The sequence below is a fragment of the Zophobas morio genome, unplaced genomic scaffold (genome assembly GCF_036711695.1).
Source record: "Zophobas morio isolate AGI-343-1 ecotype UQ-CSIRO unplaced genomic scaffold, CSIRO_AGI_Zmor_V1 ptg000002l, whole genome shotgun sequence".
In the NCBI taxonomy this organism is placed as follows: Eukaryota; Metazoa; Arthropoda; class Insecta; order Coleoptera; family Tenebrionidae; genus Zophobas; species Zophobas morio.
Genome location: NW_026972107.1, coordinates 25536675 through 25551963, shown reverse-complemented (window position 1 = coordinate 25551963; position 15289 = coordinate 25536675). Strand labels below are relative to the sequence as shown.

Here is a 15289-nt window from a genome sequence, read left to right as displayed (position 1 = left end):
TACCACACTCAGGCGGTTAATTAAGAAAAAGTCACACAAATGGGGCTGTTGGTGACCAATTTTCACCCATAACTTGATAAAGTTTACATACATGTGTCACATCAAAGTTACATTTTTGGTTGCTGTCAGAAAAGTTTTTCTCCCAAGGGTCATTTAATGGCTGTTTAGAGAGAATAAAAAATAAACTTTTATCTCAGGGGTGCAAAAAAATATTTACAAATTTATTCTGCAAAAATGTTACCTTCTTATAGGCGCACGATACGCACACTTAATTCCGTTACAAAATTGTAATTGCTTTAATAAATTAATGTTAATTTATATCCACCACCTTAATGTTTCTTTGGTTGCGTTGTTTAAACTTAAAAGGAAAATAAAGCAGCTTAAGTTGCAACTTGTTTGCATTTATTTCTTGCTATAGATTAGAATACGGGTGATAGATTACCCAGCAGGTGGCAGTATGCCGTTACAATTAGTCGTATTTCACTACTGACTGCGTATTTATCAAAACGGAAATTTTACGAAAATGAGAGATACTTTAGGAATTCTACGACAATCGATCCGTGAAATTTACGCAAACTTTAACTGTAATTCTGAATATTCGACTGATGAACCAGCAATTATTAAAAACTCACCATTAGAACTTTTCAGGTCCCGATGAATGAGTGAAATGGGTGCACCGCAATGCAAATAGTCCATCCCCCTTGCGATCTGTATAGCCCAATCGACCAAGACATCCGGCCTAATCTTCCTCCCCGCCAGCACTCTATTTAACGAACCACCCCGACAATATTCTAACACTAAACACAGATTCGGTTCCTGCAAACAGACGCCCTCCAACGACACGATGTTGACGTGCTGCAGCAGACAGAAGAGTTTCGCTTCCTTGACGACGTTCTCCAGCGTCACCGAAACGTCAGCGTCAGGGTCCTGCCGGGCGGCCTTGACGGCCACCTCGTGTTCCTTCCACACGCCGCGGTACACCTTCCCGAAACCGCCGACGCCGATCACCTCCTCGAGCTCCAACTCGCCGAAGTCGATCTCGATCGGATGGATGTCCGCTATGATCGAGTTGACGTGGTTGATCGGGTCGTCGTACGCGACGAAGTTCGACGGAAATATGCCGACCTTGTCGCCGATCTTGCCGGTCCACCAGCCCTCGTCGCCCGAGATCTTCGCGTCCTCGGACAGCACCTCCACAATCTGACCCTTACGCAGCGAGAGCTCGTCCTCGCCCTGGGCGTCGTAGTCGTAGAGAGCCGTCCACAACGTCGGCGTGATGGGGTTGGCGCTGCGGTGCGTTCGCTCGCCCACATGAACCGAGCTGACCATGTCTCCATTGCGGGGCGGTTCCATGGACGTCAGGAAGTGGTAGTGCTCCACCAACGGAGGCATCCGTCGAGATCGTCAAGTCTGGAAGCAACGCGAATTAATGACTAAATTCCGAGGAGATTAGATAAAAACGCGATATTGTGATAGATGAAGAAATAATGTCAGACCTCCTTATTTCCATAAAGTTCATTTGGAATAGTTTCGACCTACAGACTGGTTGGTCATCATCAGCAGGACATACATGTTGAAGGAAAACAAAAACAATTCTTTTTTTACCAATTTTGCTTTTGGAAGTTTCACGCCATTTTCAGTTGTACTACTACAAGGTACTCCCTTATAAGAGTAAAAGATAAAAGATTAATTGTTTCTGCTTACTTACCTTTAACCTTAGTCTTTATACCCTATTTGCGTTAATCCAGCTGTTGGTAAAAACTACTACAAAATAAACATCTAGAAATAAGGAGGTCCATCATTGTTTTTCACTTATCATAATAAAGCTAAAATGCTTTCATAGCTTTTAGGCGACCATTACATATCTAATAATTTTACGTCCCCAATCACGTCCATGAAGTGTCAATTTTTTGTACTCTAATGTCAAAATTAGTTTTGTGGACTCACTTGTCACTTATTTTGTACTCGGATGTCGAAAACTTACTTTTGCGTCCTTGTGTTTTTTTGACCAACATTTTTACTTCCCAAGCGTAAGCAAAGGAAGTATTCTAATCGAGTCCGTCGGCCGACTCTCTACTTTTACATTTTCTCGACCTTGCATGACCCCTAGAAGACGAAGAAATAGGTCTCCCGTTTCCGTCTGTCTGCTGTCCCGGATTTTTATTAGACAGATAATCTCCGAAAGTACTCGACCGATTGTTGTGAAATTTTGTATTTTTATTAGGAATATCATGTAGATCGTAAAACGCTGACCAAAATTTGCCTAATCATCCCCACCAATAATGTGATGACGTTACTTCAAAATTGTACATAGTAAATGGGTTTTAAATTGTATAAAATAACATAGTCCTACACATGTAGTTTATGACTCCGAATTGAGATTTTACCCGAAATGTCCAGATTTTTGGAAAAAAAATCAAAATTAGGAAACAACATTTTGCAATTTAATTTGGGATCTACAAAACCGAATGCTTTGAAATCTTGAAGATGTTTTATAGTTATCATAAGCATGGTAAATTTTTAATCAAAATGTATTTGCTCATACCCCCTAAAAAATTGATAAGGCCACTCCAAAATTTTGCTGAATATGTCCTATCTAAAATGTACAAAATATGATGAGTCTGTACTTGTGATTTATCATTCCATTCATATTTTTTAGATTTGCTTAACAGGTCGTTCAAAAAAATTAATGAATGAGTCAATTTATTTTATTGATTAAATCAGGAATAGTTCACTCCATTTTCCCGAAAATTTGGAGGTACAATATTGTTATTATTAGTATTACATTGTACCAACCCAATTTGATAGACACAAAATTTTGTAAAGTAAAAACTCGTTTGAAACATACGCGTAGCACGCTTATTTACATTTACTTTAACATTACAGACATGCATTTGTTTCGTGTACCGTGAATGTGGTATAGACAAGTTATCATTAACCAATTGTAAATTACACCATCAAAAATCAAGTTTCTCTGTTTGACTCTCACGTGTACAATCTCAACAAGTGTTACCGCTTGTAGTCTTAAATTAAGAAAGATTATACATAAATGAATTTGAGTCGCCTCTGCTAATACACGCGGCATAAGTGAGTAAACTGTTTCGTTATTTTATTGATTCTAAATCAATATTCAAGACGACCCAATTCATTTTCCCGAAAATTTGGGAATGCAGTAATTTTATTTTTAGTATTACACTACATCTATCCAAACTGATATACGTGTCCTTGCAAAAATGTTGATGACGTCATCGCAATTTTTTTTTAAATTACCCCACAACAAAAATGTAATGAGAAACAAAAAACATAACAGGCATGCAATCGTCATGTTTCCAACAGCGAGGGAAGTACTGTCAAAACTTTTTAGACCAATTTTTTTTAATGAAAAAGTCAAAAGCGCCGTTATTTGAACTCACCCTTTACGGAATATCGTTATGAAACATGACGATACCAATATTTTTCTTAGTAGAGGAGCAAAGTGGCACTTTGATTTTTATCCAATCTGCAAGGTTTTTCCTCCAATAACGAAAAGCAATTTTCTAAAAGAGGTTTTGAGGTTAGAAAATCGCTTTTCGTTGTTGGAGGAAAAACCTTGCAGATTTGATAGTACAGAAAAAACGTTGTGTGTATCTTTACCAAAGAGAACTTTTTCGGCCTCGGCCTCAAACTTTAGATTGGCCGAAAAAGTGATTCTTTATGACCTTGATATACAAATAAATTTTCAACCAGTACACATTGATAAATTGGAAACGATGAAATTAGAGCAAACGTAACGTTACTTTATGCTGATAAATAACAATTTAATTTTTTATATTAGTAAATTTTAGAATAAAAAACTTAACTCTACGAACGTTTAAACAAAAAATTTCATATTTGATACTACTTAATATAATTAATAATGCATTTACGACTATGTTAATAAAATTTCGGCAGACCAGACTTTTAAGTTTGTAAAATTAACAAAGTTCATATTTTATCAACGTTTCAAATCTCCCGTTTCCATGTGTTTGTCTGTTGGCGATTGTATTAGACAATTCCCAACTTTGTGGAGATACTGCTGTAAAACTTTAGGTGCTTTAAGATTATCGAGTAGAAGGTAAATTGTTAACTAAAATTTGTCTGTCGATACCCACCAAATTTTTGACGTTATATCAAAATTTTGCTTGGTAAATTTAGCTTCAAATTCATATTGCACCGCGCTTATTGAACTGTTATTTTTTAACATATTCTTTATTACTTTCTGAGTGACAGCTAAGGAAGTATTGTAATAAAGTCCGTCGAAAAAGTGGCATTTTTTTACTAACTGATGTTTAAATTTTGAAAAATAACACACTATTATACTTCTGGTTTATAAAATCGCTTTTTTTACCCTAGGCATCAATATATATCGACCTTTGATAAGCGACGATAAACATGATGACTTCGTAGCGCAGCAGGTATACAGGTGCCGATCTCTAATAAGTTAGAATGCTTAGAAACGGTCACGCAAATGCGAAAATTATGGCGCGTTCGATTTCGCCTCATAGGCATTTCTGTGTATTTTATTACACTGTTACTACTATTATCTATTTATTTATATATAGAGGTTATCAGTTATCACAAATAAAATGTCCCAAAATCAAACTGTATAATTTTGCAAAGAAGCGGGATTTGTTGAAGCGAGGATAGTTCTGTCGAAATATATTTCTTTCTTTTTTTAATCATCTCAAAAACTGATTTTCTTTAAGTTTTTATTTTCTTAAGTTTTTGGGGCATCTTGCATACACCGCTCTAAAAAAAATTAAATATTAAAACAATTAAAAAACACTGTATTGGGTATTTTTGACGAATGGCTAAAATTGAAGGACTGAACTAATCTAACTCTTAATCCCTGTAACCTGACACAAAATAGCCCCAATAATATTGGTTATAAAGTTTCAAGTTTTCTCGATGTGTTATAGCAGCGGGTCGCGAAACTTCAAAAATAGGTCGCCAATATTTGAAATGAATCAATGTCGATATATATAGTAATATAGTTGTAATTTCGAAAAATAAATGCTCAAATAAAAATTATTATTATAGTTATAGTTTGTATCTTATAAAAAAATAACAAATTTTAAAGGCTAAAAATTAATTTTATTTGAGGTAGGCTTTTGTACCGATCCCGCAATTTTAAGTAAGTAAGAACATTTGGTCTAAAGTTATTTGGAGACAACTTCCCTCGCACTTCAAGTACACGCGAACAAATACAGATTTTTCGAAAAATTACAAAATAAAATTTGGAAATACAGCACTATTATTTTTAATATTACACTGGATCTATCCAAACTGATATACGTGTCCTTGGAAAAATGTTGATGACGTCATCACAAAATTTTGTAATAGAAAAACTCACTTGCAACAAACGTGTAGCACACTTTAACATTAGATACATATCTTTATTTTAACTTACAAGGTTAACATAAAAAAATAAAATTTGCAAAACCAAATCGAATAATTTTTCGAAAAATCTGGATTAATTGTACTAGCGACGAGGGAAGTTCTATCTAAATAACCTTCAACCAATTGTTTTTATGACAATCCTCATTGTCAGATGTGTGGACTGGTAAAGTACATATAAAGAAGCATACTGTGCGTATATTTCAATTGAATTTTCCCCTAGCAATATTTTGTGATTGCAAGAACATACATATATCAATTTGAATAAATGCAGTGCAATATTGAATATAACAGTACTGTATACTCAAATATTCGGGAAAATGGGATGAACCGTTTTTGATTCGATCAATAAAATAAAGTTCCTCATTCAATCTTGAGATGACGTCATTAACTTTTCGGGCAGGGATAAACGGATAAATTTTGACTAACGATTTACCACGCTTATGACAACCTTAGAACGTTTGCAAGGGTTCAGAGCTATCGGTTTTATAGTTTCAAAGTTAAACTGAATGTCCGGGGTAAAAATTCAACATGGATGCATAAACAACAAGTGCAGGAGTATATTATTATATATAAATAATTTAAAAATATATACTATTTTAAATCTTGCAGATATAGGTATCATGCCGTTGTTAATGGGGATGATGATTATCCAAATTTTGGTTAGTGTTTTACCATCTACAAAATCTACACGAAATTCCTAACACCGACAGATGGCAGACAGACGACAGACAAATGGAAACATTAGACCTATTTTTTCGTAGTCTAAAGGCTATGAAACGTCGAGAAAACATAAAAGTAGCCAGTCGTCTAATGAACTCGATTACAATACTTCCTTAGCTTACGCTCTGGAAGTAAAAAAACAAATTTGTACAACAAAAACCGACAATTTAACTTAGAAAAAGTCAAACCGATTTCGCACACGCTTTAAATTTGTTGTGAAAAAGGATGAATCAATGATACGAATTTATCTGCCCACCGCTTTCAAAAATTTGATGACATCTCAAAAATTTCTCAAGTAAATCTCATTTGAAACTTATGTTATGGTTTAATATGAATTTGTAAAGCCAAATTTTACAGGTTACTTTAGAATAGAAGAAACGAGTTTTTCTAAATAGTGATAAAATACGAACTTTGATTTAAAAAAAAAGTAGGGAGTTGGCCGATAGACTCGATTACAATACTTCCTTAGCTTACGCTCAGAAAAAAATACAGAATAACGATAAAAAATTATTGTGACTAACAATTCGACGACCTCATTTCAAAAGGAATTCTATTTTGAAATGATTTAAATGTTACACAGAATAACGATAAAAAATTGGTCTAAAGAGTTTAGACAGTACTTCCCTCGCTGTCGGAAACTTGACGACTGCATGCCTATTGTGTTTTTTTTCTCATTACATTTTTGTAGTGGGAATTTAAAAAAAAATTGCGATGACGTCATCAACATTTTTGCAAGGACACGTATATCAGTTGGGATAGATGTAGTGTAATACTAAGAATAAAATTATTATATTCTCAAATTTTCGGGAAAATGAATTGGGTCGTTTGAATATTGATTTGTAATAATCAATAAAATAACGAAACAATTTACTCACGTATACCTACGTATCAGAGGCAACTGAAAATCGTGTATGTATAAACATTGTTAATTTAAGATGACAGGCGTAACAGCATACGTGAGAGCCAAACACAGAAACTGTAAACAAAACGACCGTCGGTTTTATTGCTTCGACTTCCGCTTATTATATAAAACATTGGGTTTTATTTTAATTCTTGACGGTGAAATTCACAATTGGTTGATTACAAACATGTCTATTTCACATTCGCGGAATCAAGTGAACGTATAAAACAAATGCAGGTCTGTAATGTTAAAGTCGATGTAAATAAGCGTGCTACCCTTATGTTTCAACCGAGTTTTTCCTTTAACAAATTTTGTGTCTACCAAATTGGGTTGGTTGGGGTGTAATACTAATAATAAGTGTTGCCTTTAATTTAATCAATAAAATAAATTGACTTCATTAATTTTTTTGAACCACCTCTTAAGAAAATCTAAAAAATATGAATGGAATGATAAATCACAAGTACAAACTCATCATATTTTTTGCATTTTAGATAGGATTTATTCAGCAAAATTTAAGGGTGACGTCATCAATTTTTTTAGGAGGGATGAACAAATACATTTTGAACAAAAGTTTACCATGCTTATAATAACTTTAAAATATTCCCAAGATTTCAAAGCATTCGGTTTTGTAATTCCTGATTAAATCGATAAAATAAATTCACGCCTTCATTAATTTTTTTGAGTCACCCTGCATATGCAAATCCAAAAATATGAATGGAATGATAAATCACAAGTACAGACTCATCATATTTTGTACATTTTAGATACGATTTATTCGGAAAACTTTTGAGCTGACGTCATCAGTTTTTTGTAGAAGATAACCAAATATATTTTGACTAAAAATTTATTATGCTCTTTATAACCTTAAAACATCTGCAAGATTTCAAAGCATTCGGTTTTGTAGTTCCTGATTAAATCAATAAAATAAATTTACGCATTCATTAATTTTTTTGAGTCACTCTGTATATGCAAATCCAAAAAATATGAATGGAGTGATAAATGACAAGTACAGGCTCATCATATTTTGTACATTTTAGATATGATTTATTCGGCAAACTTTCGAGCTGACGTCATCAAGTTTTTGGAGGGGATAAGCAAATATATTTTGACTAAACATTTATTATGCTCTTTATGACCTTAAAACATCTGCAAGATTTCAGAGCATTCGGTTTTGTAGTTCCTGATTAAATCAATAAAATATATTTACGCATTCATTAATTTTTTTGAGTCACCCTGTATATGCAAATCCAAAAAATATTAATGGAGTGATAGTTCACAAGTACAGACTCATCATATTTTGTACATTTTAGATATGATTTATTCCACAAACTTTTGAGCTGACGTCATCAAGTTTTTGGAGGGGATAAGCAAATATTTTTTGACTAAAGATTTATGATGCTCTTTATAGCCTTAAAACATCTGCAACATTTCAAAGCATTCTGGTTAGCAGATTAAAAATTAAATTTCAAAATGTTGTTTTATAATTTTGATTTTTTTTCCAAAAATCTGGACGTTTCGGGTGAAAAGTCGATTCAGAGTTGTAAACTACATGTGTAGGACTATGTTATTTTATACAATTGAAAACCCATTTACTATGTACAATTTTGAAGTGACGTCATCGCTTTAGTGGTGGGGATGATTCGATAAATTTTGGTTAGCGTTTTACCATCTACATGATATTCTTAATATAAGTACAAAATTTCACAACAATCGGTCGAGTACTTTCGGAGATTATCTGTCTAATAAAAATCCGTGACAACAGACGGACAGACGGACAGACGGACGGACAGACGGACAGACGGACAGACGGACAGACAGACGGAAATGGGAGACCTATTTCTTCGTCTTCTAGGGGTCATGAAAGATCGAGAAAACGTAAAAGTAGAGAGTCGGCCGACGGACTCGATTACAATACTTCCTTTGCTTACGCTCGGGAAGTAAAAATATTTTTTATATTATATTTTATATAATAAAAGTTCGTTCGCAAATGTGCTACGAAACGCAACGTGGTTTGCGATTTAGATTTACTAATATACTTTTATTTGTTAAATTTGTGTACATGGTGTTAAAAAGAACGAACCAATTGTTACATTGCTGTTTTTATTTCCCAGGCGTAAGCTAAGGAAGTGTAGTATTCGAGTCCATCCGACGAATTGCCACTTTTATGTTTTCTAGACGTTTCATGACCCTTCCAGTACGAAAAAAGTGGCCTCCCGTTTTCGTCTGTGTGGCGTCTGTATCGATTTTTATTAGAGACGTAATCTCCGAAACTGTTGGAGCGATTCTTGTCAAATTTTGTATGTATATTAGAAATATCACGTAGATGGTTAAACGCTAACCAAAACTTGGCTAATCATCCCCACCAACAATTTGATGACCTCATTTCAAAGAATTCTATTTTGAAGTGATTTAAATGTTATACAGTAATATACTCCTATAGTTGTGGTGTACGAATTCCCTAAACCTCCAAATATTCACAAAGAAATTAACACATATAATAACAGTCTACAATTAGTGTAAGAGATCCAAACCGTAACTCATGGGTTACAGCTCCAAACGCGGACCATCGAGTCTTTTCTCCCGCGCTGTGTGTTATCTGTGTGTATGACTTCATAACAATTTTTTATTGAACAATCTAAGAACGAGTCACCCCACTTTGTCGATAAGGTGAGAATACGCACGTCTTTGTTTAATACGAAATATAATAATAATATCCCGAACAATCTGTTCGACTGTGGCTAATTAATAATTTTAGTCCTCTGTTTTGAGGTAACAGTCATTCAAATCAAACAAACTTCTACGTGACATTCTTCCGAAATATTAACACACACTGGCAGTTAATTAAAGCTTGTTTTTATTGCTGAGGCCAATTTTTCTCGTTAGTTAAATGCTTTAAATATAATTTACATTATCCGTACTTGTAGAAGTTGTAGAATCCCTTGTAATCTGCGCCCCCACGAAGCAAAGGCTGCAGGAGTTATTTATGCCGCTGATTTTTACATTATAGAGGTTATCACAACACAAACAACGCAAAATCTAATTTGATCATTTTTCAAAGAAGCGGGATTTGTAGGACTTGTACTTCAGGAGCCAGGGAAGTTTTGTCGAAACAAACTTCGACCAATTTTTTTATTTTAAATTATAGGTGTCACAATAAAAAAATTAAATTTGCACAAACTTTTACCGTTGATGTAAGAACTAATTTGTTTGACTGTGTTTCTTGCCGCGAAGGAATTTCTGTCTAAATAACATTAACCAAATTTTTACTGGGAGGTAACTGTCTTGAAACAAGGTTCATTTGTAAAAAGGAAGAGAATTTTATGTTGACAAAAATTCTTATTACGAATAATTAATTTTAGATTTAACGATTACTTTAGATTTCAAAGTAATTCACCAATCCGAATCACCGTATTACAGAAGAGCATTTAAATTTTCATTTAATTAATACGGTCAACATTTAGTATATTATTTAGCAAACAAAAAACACAGAGAAAAACAAAACAATCCACAGGACAATGCATCAAAAATTGTTTATAAAAAAATCCTCACTTATCAATATCCACCGAATTCCGTGCGTACAACACTAATGTAAAAATAGATACCTCACGATTACTTGGAACGTGTATCAAAGTGATAATGATAACATTCCTTTCAAAGCAAATACCGTTTCTAAAGCGGCATAAGAGTCGTCACCACAACAATACAGCAAAAAGTAAACTTTACCTTCAAAATAGTGCTTGAATCGCTTACTTTATCGCTTACTAGTAGTGATTTCGAGTAAAGTACAACATAAAATTGTTCGTTTTGCGATCACGACATAAACAAATGTTTCACAATTGCGGCTATAAATAATCAGCACGTGTTCTGGCCAAAGTTTCAAAGCGCGGGAATCCCTAATTTGCGTAAGTGAAAAATATGCGGAACATTTACATTACATTACAATTTGCTGCAAAAATTATCGCTGCCAAGTTGCACTAAACTACGATTAAAAATAGATTCTCCGTGAAATAGACGAACTTGATTTCCTAATCACTGACCTGTTCCATTGACGGCCAGTGAAAGTGAATCTTCATCTCTAAACAATCGCGGAACACGTCCACACGTTTCCCCTTTTACCTTTCATCAAATTAATCAATGATGTAAAAATATGACGCACGACATTTGAAATGAAACTAAAACCTACGAACGCGCAGGCAAAGGTCAAAATTCTTTCTATACTCAATACGTTTCAAATAATGGCCTGGAATAACCACTTTATAATAAATGCACCACAGGACCCAACTTTCTTTTTTAAATTCAGTCTCCGGTCAATCCACGTCAACCGCATTCCGTACGCGACATCTCACGTCTTCGGAATTTGAACATCGTGAAGCAGAGGGTTCGAAACTTTTTTCATATCCCGCTTCGCTCCGATGTTGAATTGATCTGTTTTCCATCCTTTTTTATGTGTTTGCGAGGAACTGAAAAGAGGAAACGAAAAAAACAAACGTCTGAAAAAGTGATTCCGATCTGCAATGAAAGTAGTACAGTCTAGGGATGTTTACTTTGTTTACAGAATCCAAACTTGGTTTAGGTTTACTTCTGTGACAATGCATGTTCCAAAATATTCATGAGTGGTCATTGTACAGATGTAAAAACTTCTCCTTGATTGTTAATACCCTCTGACAGTAACTTTTTATTACCCAAGGTAGGATTTTTATACCGCCATTCAATAAATCTAATAATAATTGTTAAGTGCACACAGACTGTTTTGATTTATTGTTAATTTAAATCGTCCGCATCTTTAAAGAAAGCATATTATAGAACGTTATCTAATCAAAAATCAACACTATATTCACAGCGCAAATTTAAAAACCGATCTTTGTTTGGGCACCCGTACACGTAGATTTAAAAATAGGGGCAGTTTTATTAAACTTTTTTCTTAATATTATACCTGAAGCAGTGAGTATAAATGTTAAATACATAGTCACTGCCTGAAATCATCCTTTTCTTTGTGGTGAACGACTGAACAAATCTAAATAGCGTTTTACCAATTTAACAAGAATCTTAAAATACACTTAAAACTGTAAACTGTAGGTAATTGGTTCTGTAGATTCGAAGATTATTCGTCCAAAAAAATTTCAAGAAGCAGACGTCAACAAACAGATGGAAACGGACAAGCCACATTTCCATATCCTATTGTGAAACGGAACAAGAACATGTAATTTCATATTCGTCAAAATATACTCGGTTATCCACTTTGCTTGAATTTCTGCTGCTTAACTTTTATTGAAAACTTTTATAATATATAAAATATGCGCATTTGTGTTACCTTAATAAAAAATAAAATTTGAAATTTTAAAATTTATCTTTGAAAGCTACACTACCTTTGTTCAGATTATGACAGTAATTGTTATCAAAGGACTGAACCGTATTTTTCACTCTTTCCAGACACTTGATGACATCACTTCAAGAAACTATTAAATAAATGGTATTAAGTACTTCCCTAGAATAGAAATTGTTTTTGTTTTACTTTTACTTTAAGCATTTGTCTGATACATTGAATTATGTATTTTACAATTTATACTATCCTCAAACATATTTGGCGTTTATGACTTCACACCAATTTGACTCCCATTATAATTCAATAGGCCGTCACAACCGGATGTCTTAAACCCGCTCACCGATACCTACCTGAAAAGACCTTTTCTGGTAAAAGCACAGGGCAGGACTGAGTTTTGCATTTACCGACAACTGCCCCTTTCGAGTTTTTTATTTTAAGTAAAAACAAAGTAACTTTGTACTCAATCATTTTTTATTACAGCACAACTATATATTTACTTATTAACTACTACTGCTTATTTATTAATCGAAATAGTCACTGTCATCATCACTCGACTCTTCTAAATTAATAATTAACGGTGTTATCAACCGTGCCCTGTACTGGTCTTCTTCTTTTGTGGAATGTCGTACACAATTGGCCCACATTTCGGCAGTTATTTTGGAAGCTTCTTCCCTAATTATGTCAATTGTTGCACTACTAAATTTTGGTGCCGTATTATTCCTTCTTATATTATTTTTCATTTGCGACCAGATTAGTTCGATGGAGTTAAATATACAATGGTACGGCGGAAGTCTAATCACCCTAAATCCACGATCTCGCGCCATAGCATCTATTTTATATAGTTTCTCAAATTTTCGAGTGTGTAACACTTCTAATAATTGTGTCTTTGTGTAATTTTCTTCAAAGTATAAATCATGTTCTGTAAGGAAATTTTGAAATTTGAAAATTTTAACAAACAAAATTACTCTGAGTCCGGTCCTTCGCGTCTCGACCGTCCCTGGCACGTCGAAAAGGTCTTTTCAGGTAGGTATCGGTGAGCGGGTTTAAGACATCCGGTTGTGACTGCCTATTGAATTATAATGGGAGTCAAATTGGTGTGAAGTCATAAACGCCAAATATGTTTGAGGCTAGTATACTATAAGGTATTAAAGTGAACATATTTACAAACAGAAAAAGATGTATAATATTATCTCAAAAAATATTAAATACATCTTTACTCAAAAATCGTTCCTAGAATAAAATGTAGTTCAATTTCAGAACTGCTTTTAAAAAGTAAATCTATTTACTTTATCAATTATATCAGAAATGGCTCATCGAATTCCTCTGAAATTCTGGGAACATCGTAATGTCGTGATTAAAGTACACTGTAAACTACACGGTATACACAAAGCAAATAAATTTATCTTCACCCCTAAAAGTTCACATCTGTGATGCAAAAAAATAAATTTGAAATGAGATGTGGCATTACTGTAACTTCAATAATGCGCCGTTACTTTTTAAAACTAAACTTTGACTAAAGATATGTAGTACGATTACGAGTTTCAGTTTATAAGCACTTTACATCGGATCCCTAATAAAATTTAATAAATACAAGCCCAATAGTACGTTACACAAACAATTAGGTAAGTCAGGTAGGTCACGTGTCCTATTGAAATAATTTTTATTTGTCACTCTTTCAACAGGAAAAGGTCTTCCCAAACAAGTGGATTATGGCTTCCACTGTAACGAAGCAGTAATATACTATATACTGGTGTACTGTTGAAGAACAATTTTCAAATCGTAATTAGTCGAACTTGGTAGATAACTTCATCTAATTTGTTTCCTATACGATAACAATAATTTGATCAATCGGCTGAAATGGAACATCGGTGGTTCTGATAACTGATAACAGAACAGTGGTTAACCGCTGTTGATTTTTTTAATTTAACATGTTGACAGTAAAATAAATTGATCCAAAGTTTTTTTAAACAGGAATTTGACTTTGCATATTTTATTGTTTTGTGATATACGTATACAGGTACAAATTGAAATACATACAGAGGCGAATTATTAAATTAAAGGTAAAGAAGTATGTTATGCGTTACTTTTAACAATAAAACAAAGATACCAATTTAGATAGGTAAAGTTTAATACCAATAGCAGTAGCTGTGTTATTACAATTTAAGGAAAATAAGATGATAAGCCGTATAGTAAGTATAGTAATCGAGTTCATCGGGTGACTTTGCCAATTTCATGTTTTCTCGACGTTCCATGACCCTCAAAGTACCAAAAAGTTATCTCACGTTTCCATCCGTCCGTCGATCTATCTGGCGTATGTGTCGACTTTTATTAGACACGTAATCTCCTGGATCTACTGGAGCGATTTTTGTCAATTTTTTAACGCTAACCAAAATTTGGCTAATCTCCTCATCAACAATTTAAATGTTATTTAACCATTTATTCCTATAATTGTGGTGGACGAATCAAGTTTGATTGTGGCTAATTTATAATTTTAGTCCTGTGTTGAGGCCACAAACCCATCCAAATCAAACTAATTTCTACGTGACCTTTTTCCGATGTATAAACACTTGAACTTACGTTTGTTATTAGTGCTGAGAGGAAAATTTTTCCGGTTGGTTATCTGCTTTAAATATATTTTACATTGTTCGTACTTGAAAGCGCAAATTCTTGGCGCAAAATCACAAAATGAAATTCTATAGTTTTTTAAAGTTGTTGGTTTATACTTGAAGGGCCAGGAAAGTTCTGTTGAAATAACCTTCGACCATTTTTTTGAGACACCATGTGTAGGTGTGAAGAAACTACATGTGCAAAATAAACAATGTCTTCTGAGCATTTCAGATGATCTAGACTCAGCAAAATTTTGAAAAGAAATTTACTACATCCACAGTAACCGTAAAGTGTGAACACAATTTCAAATTTTTGTTGAA

General features: G+C 33.8%; 1 protein-coding gene across 2 annotated transcripts in view; it reads right to left on the bottom strand.

Annotated features, from left to right (window-relative positions):
• LOC135131563 (mitogen-activated protein kinase kinase kinase 11-like) overlaps nucleotides 1–15289 on the bottom strand; it is an 83000-nt gene that overhangs the window by 65701 nt on the left and 2010 nt on the right. For both annotated transcript variants that reach the window (XM_064059372.1, XM_064059381.1), the window contains exon 2: nucleotides 633–1410. In XM_064059372.1, the coding sequence (XP_063915442.1) occupies nucleotides 633–1392 (760 nt within the window). In that variant the 5' untranslated portion in view covers nucleotides 1393–1410. The remainder of the gene's footprint in view (nucleotides 1–632; nucleotides 1411–15289) is intronic.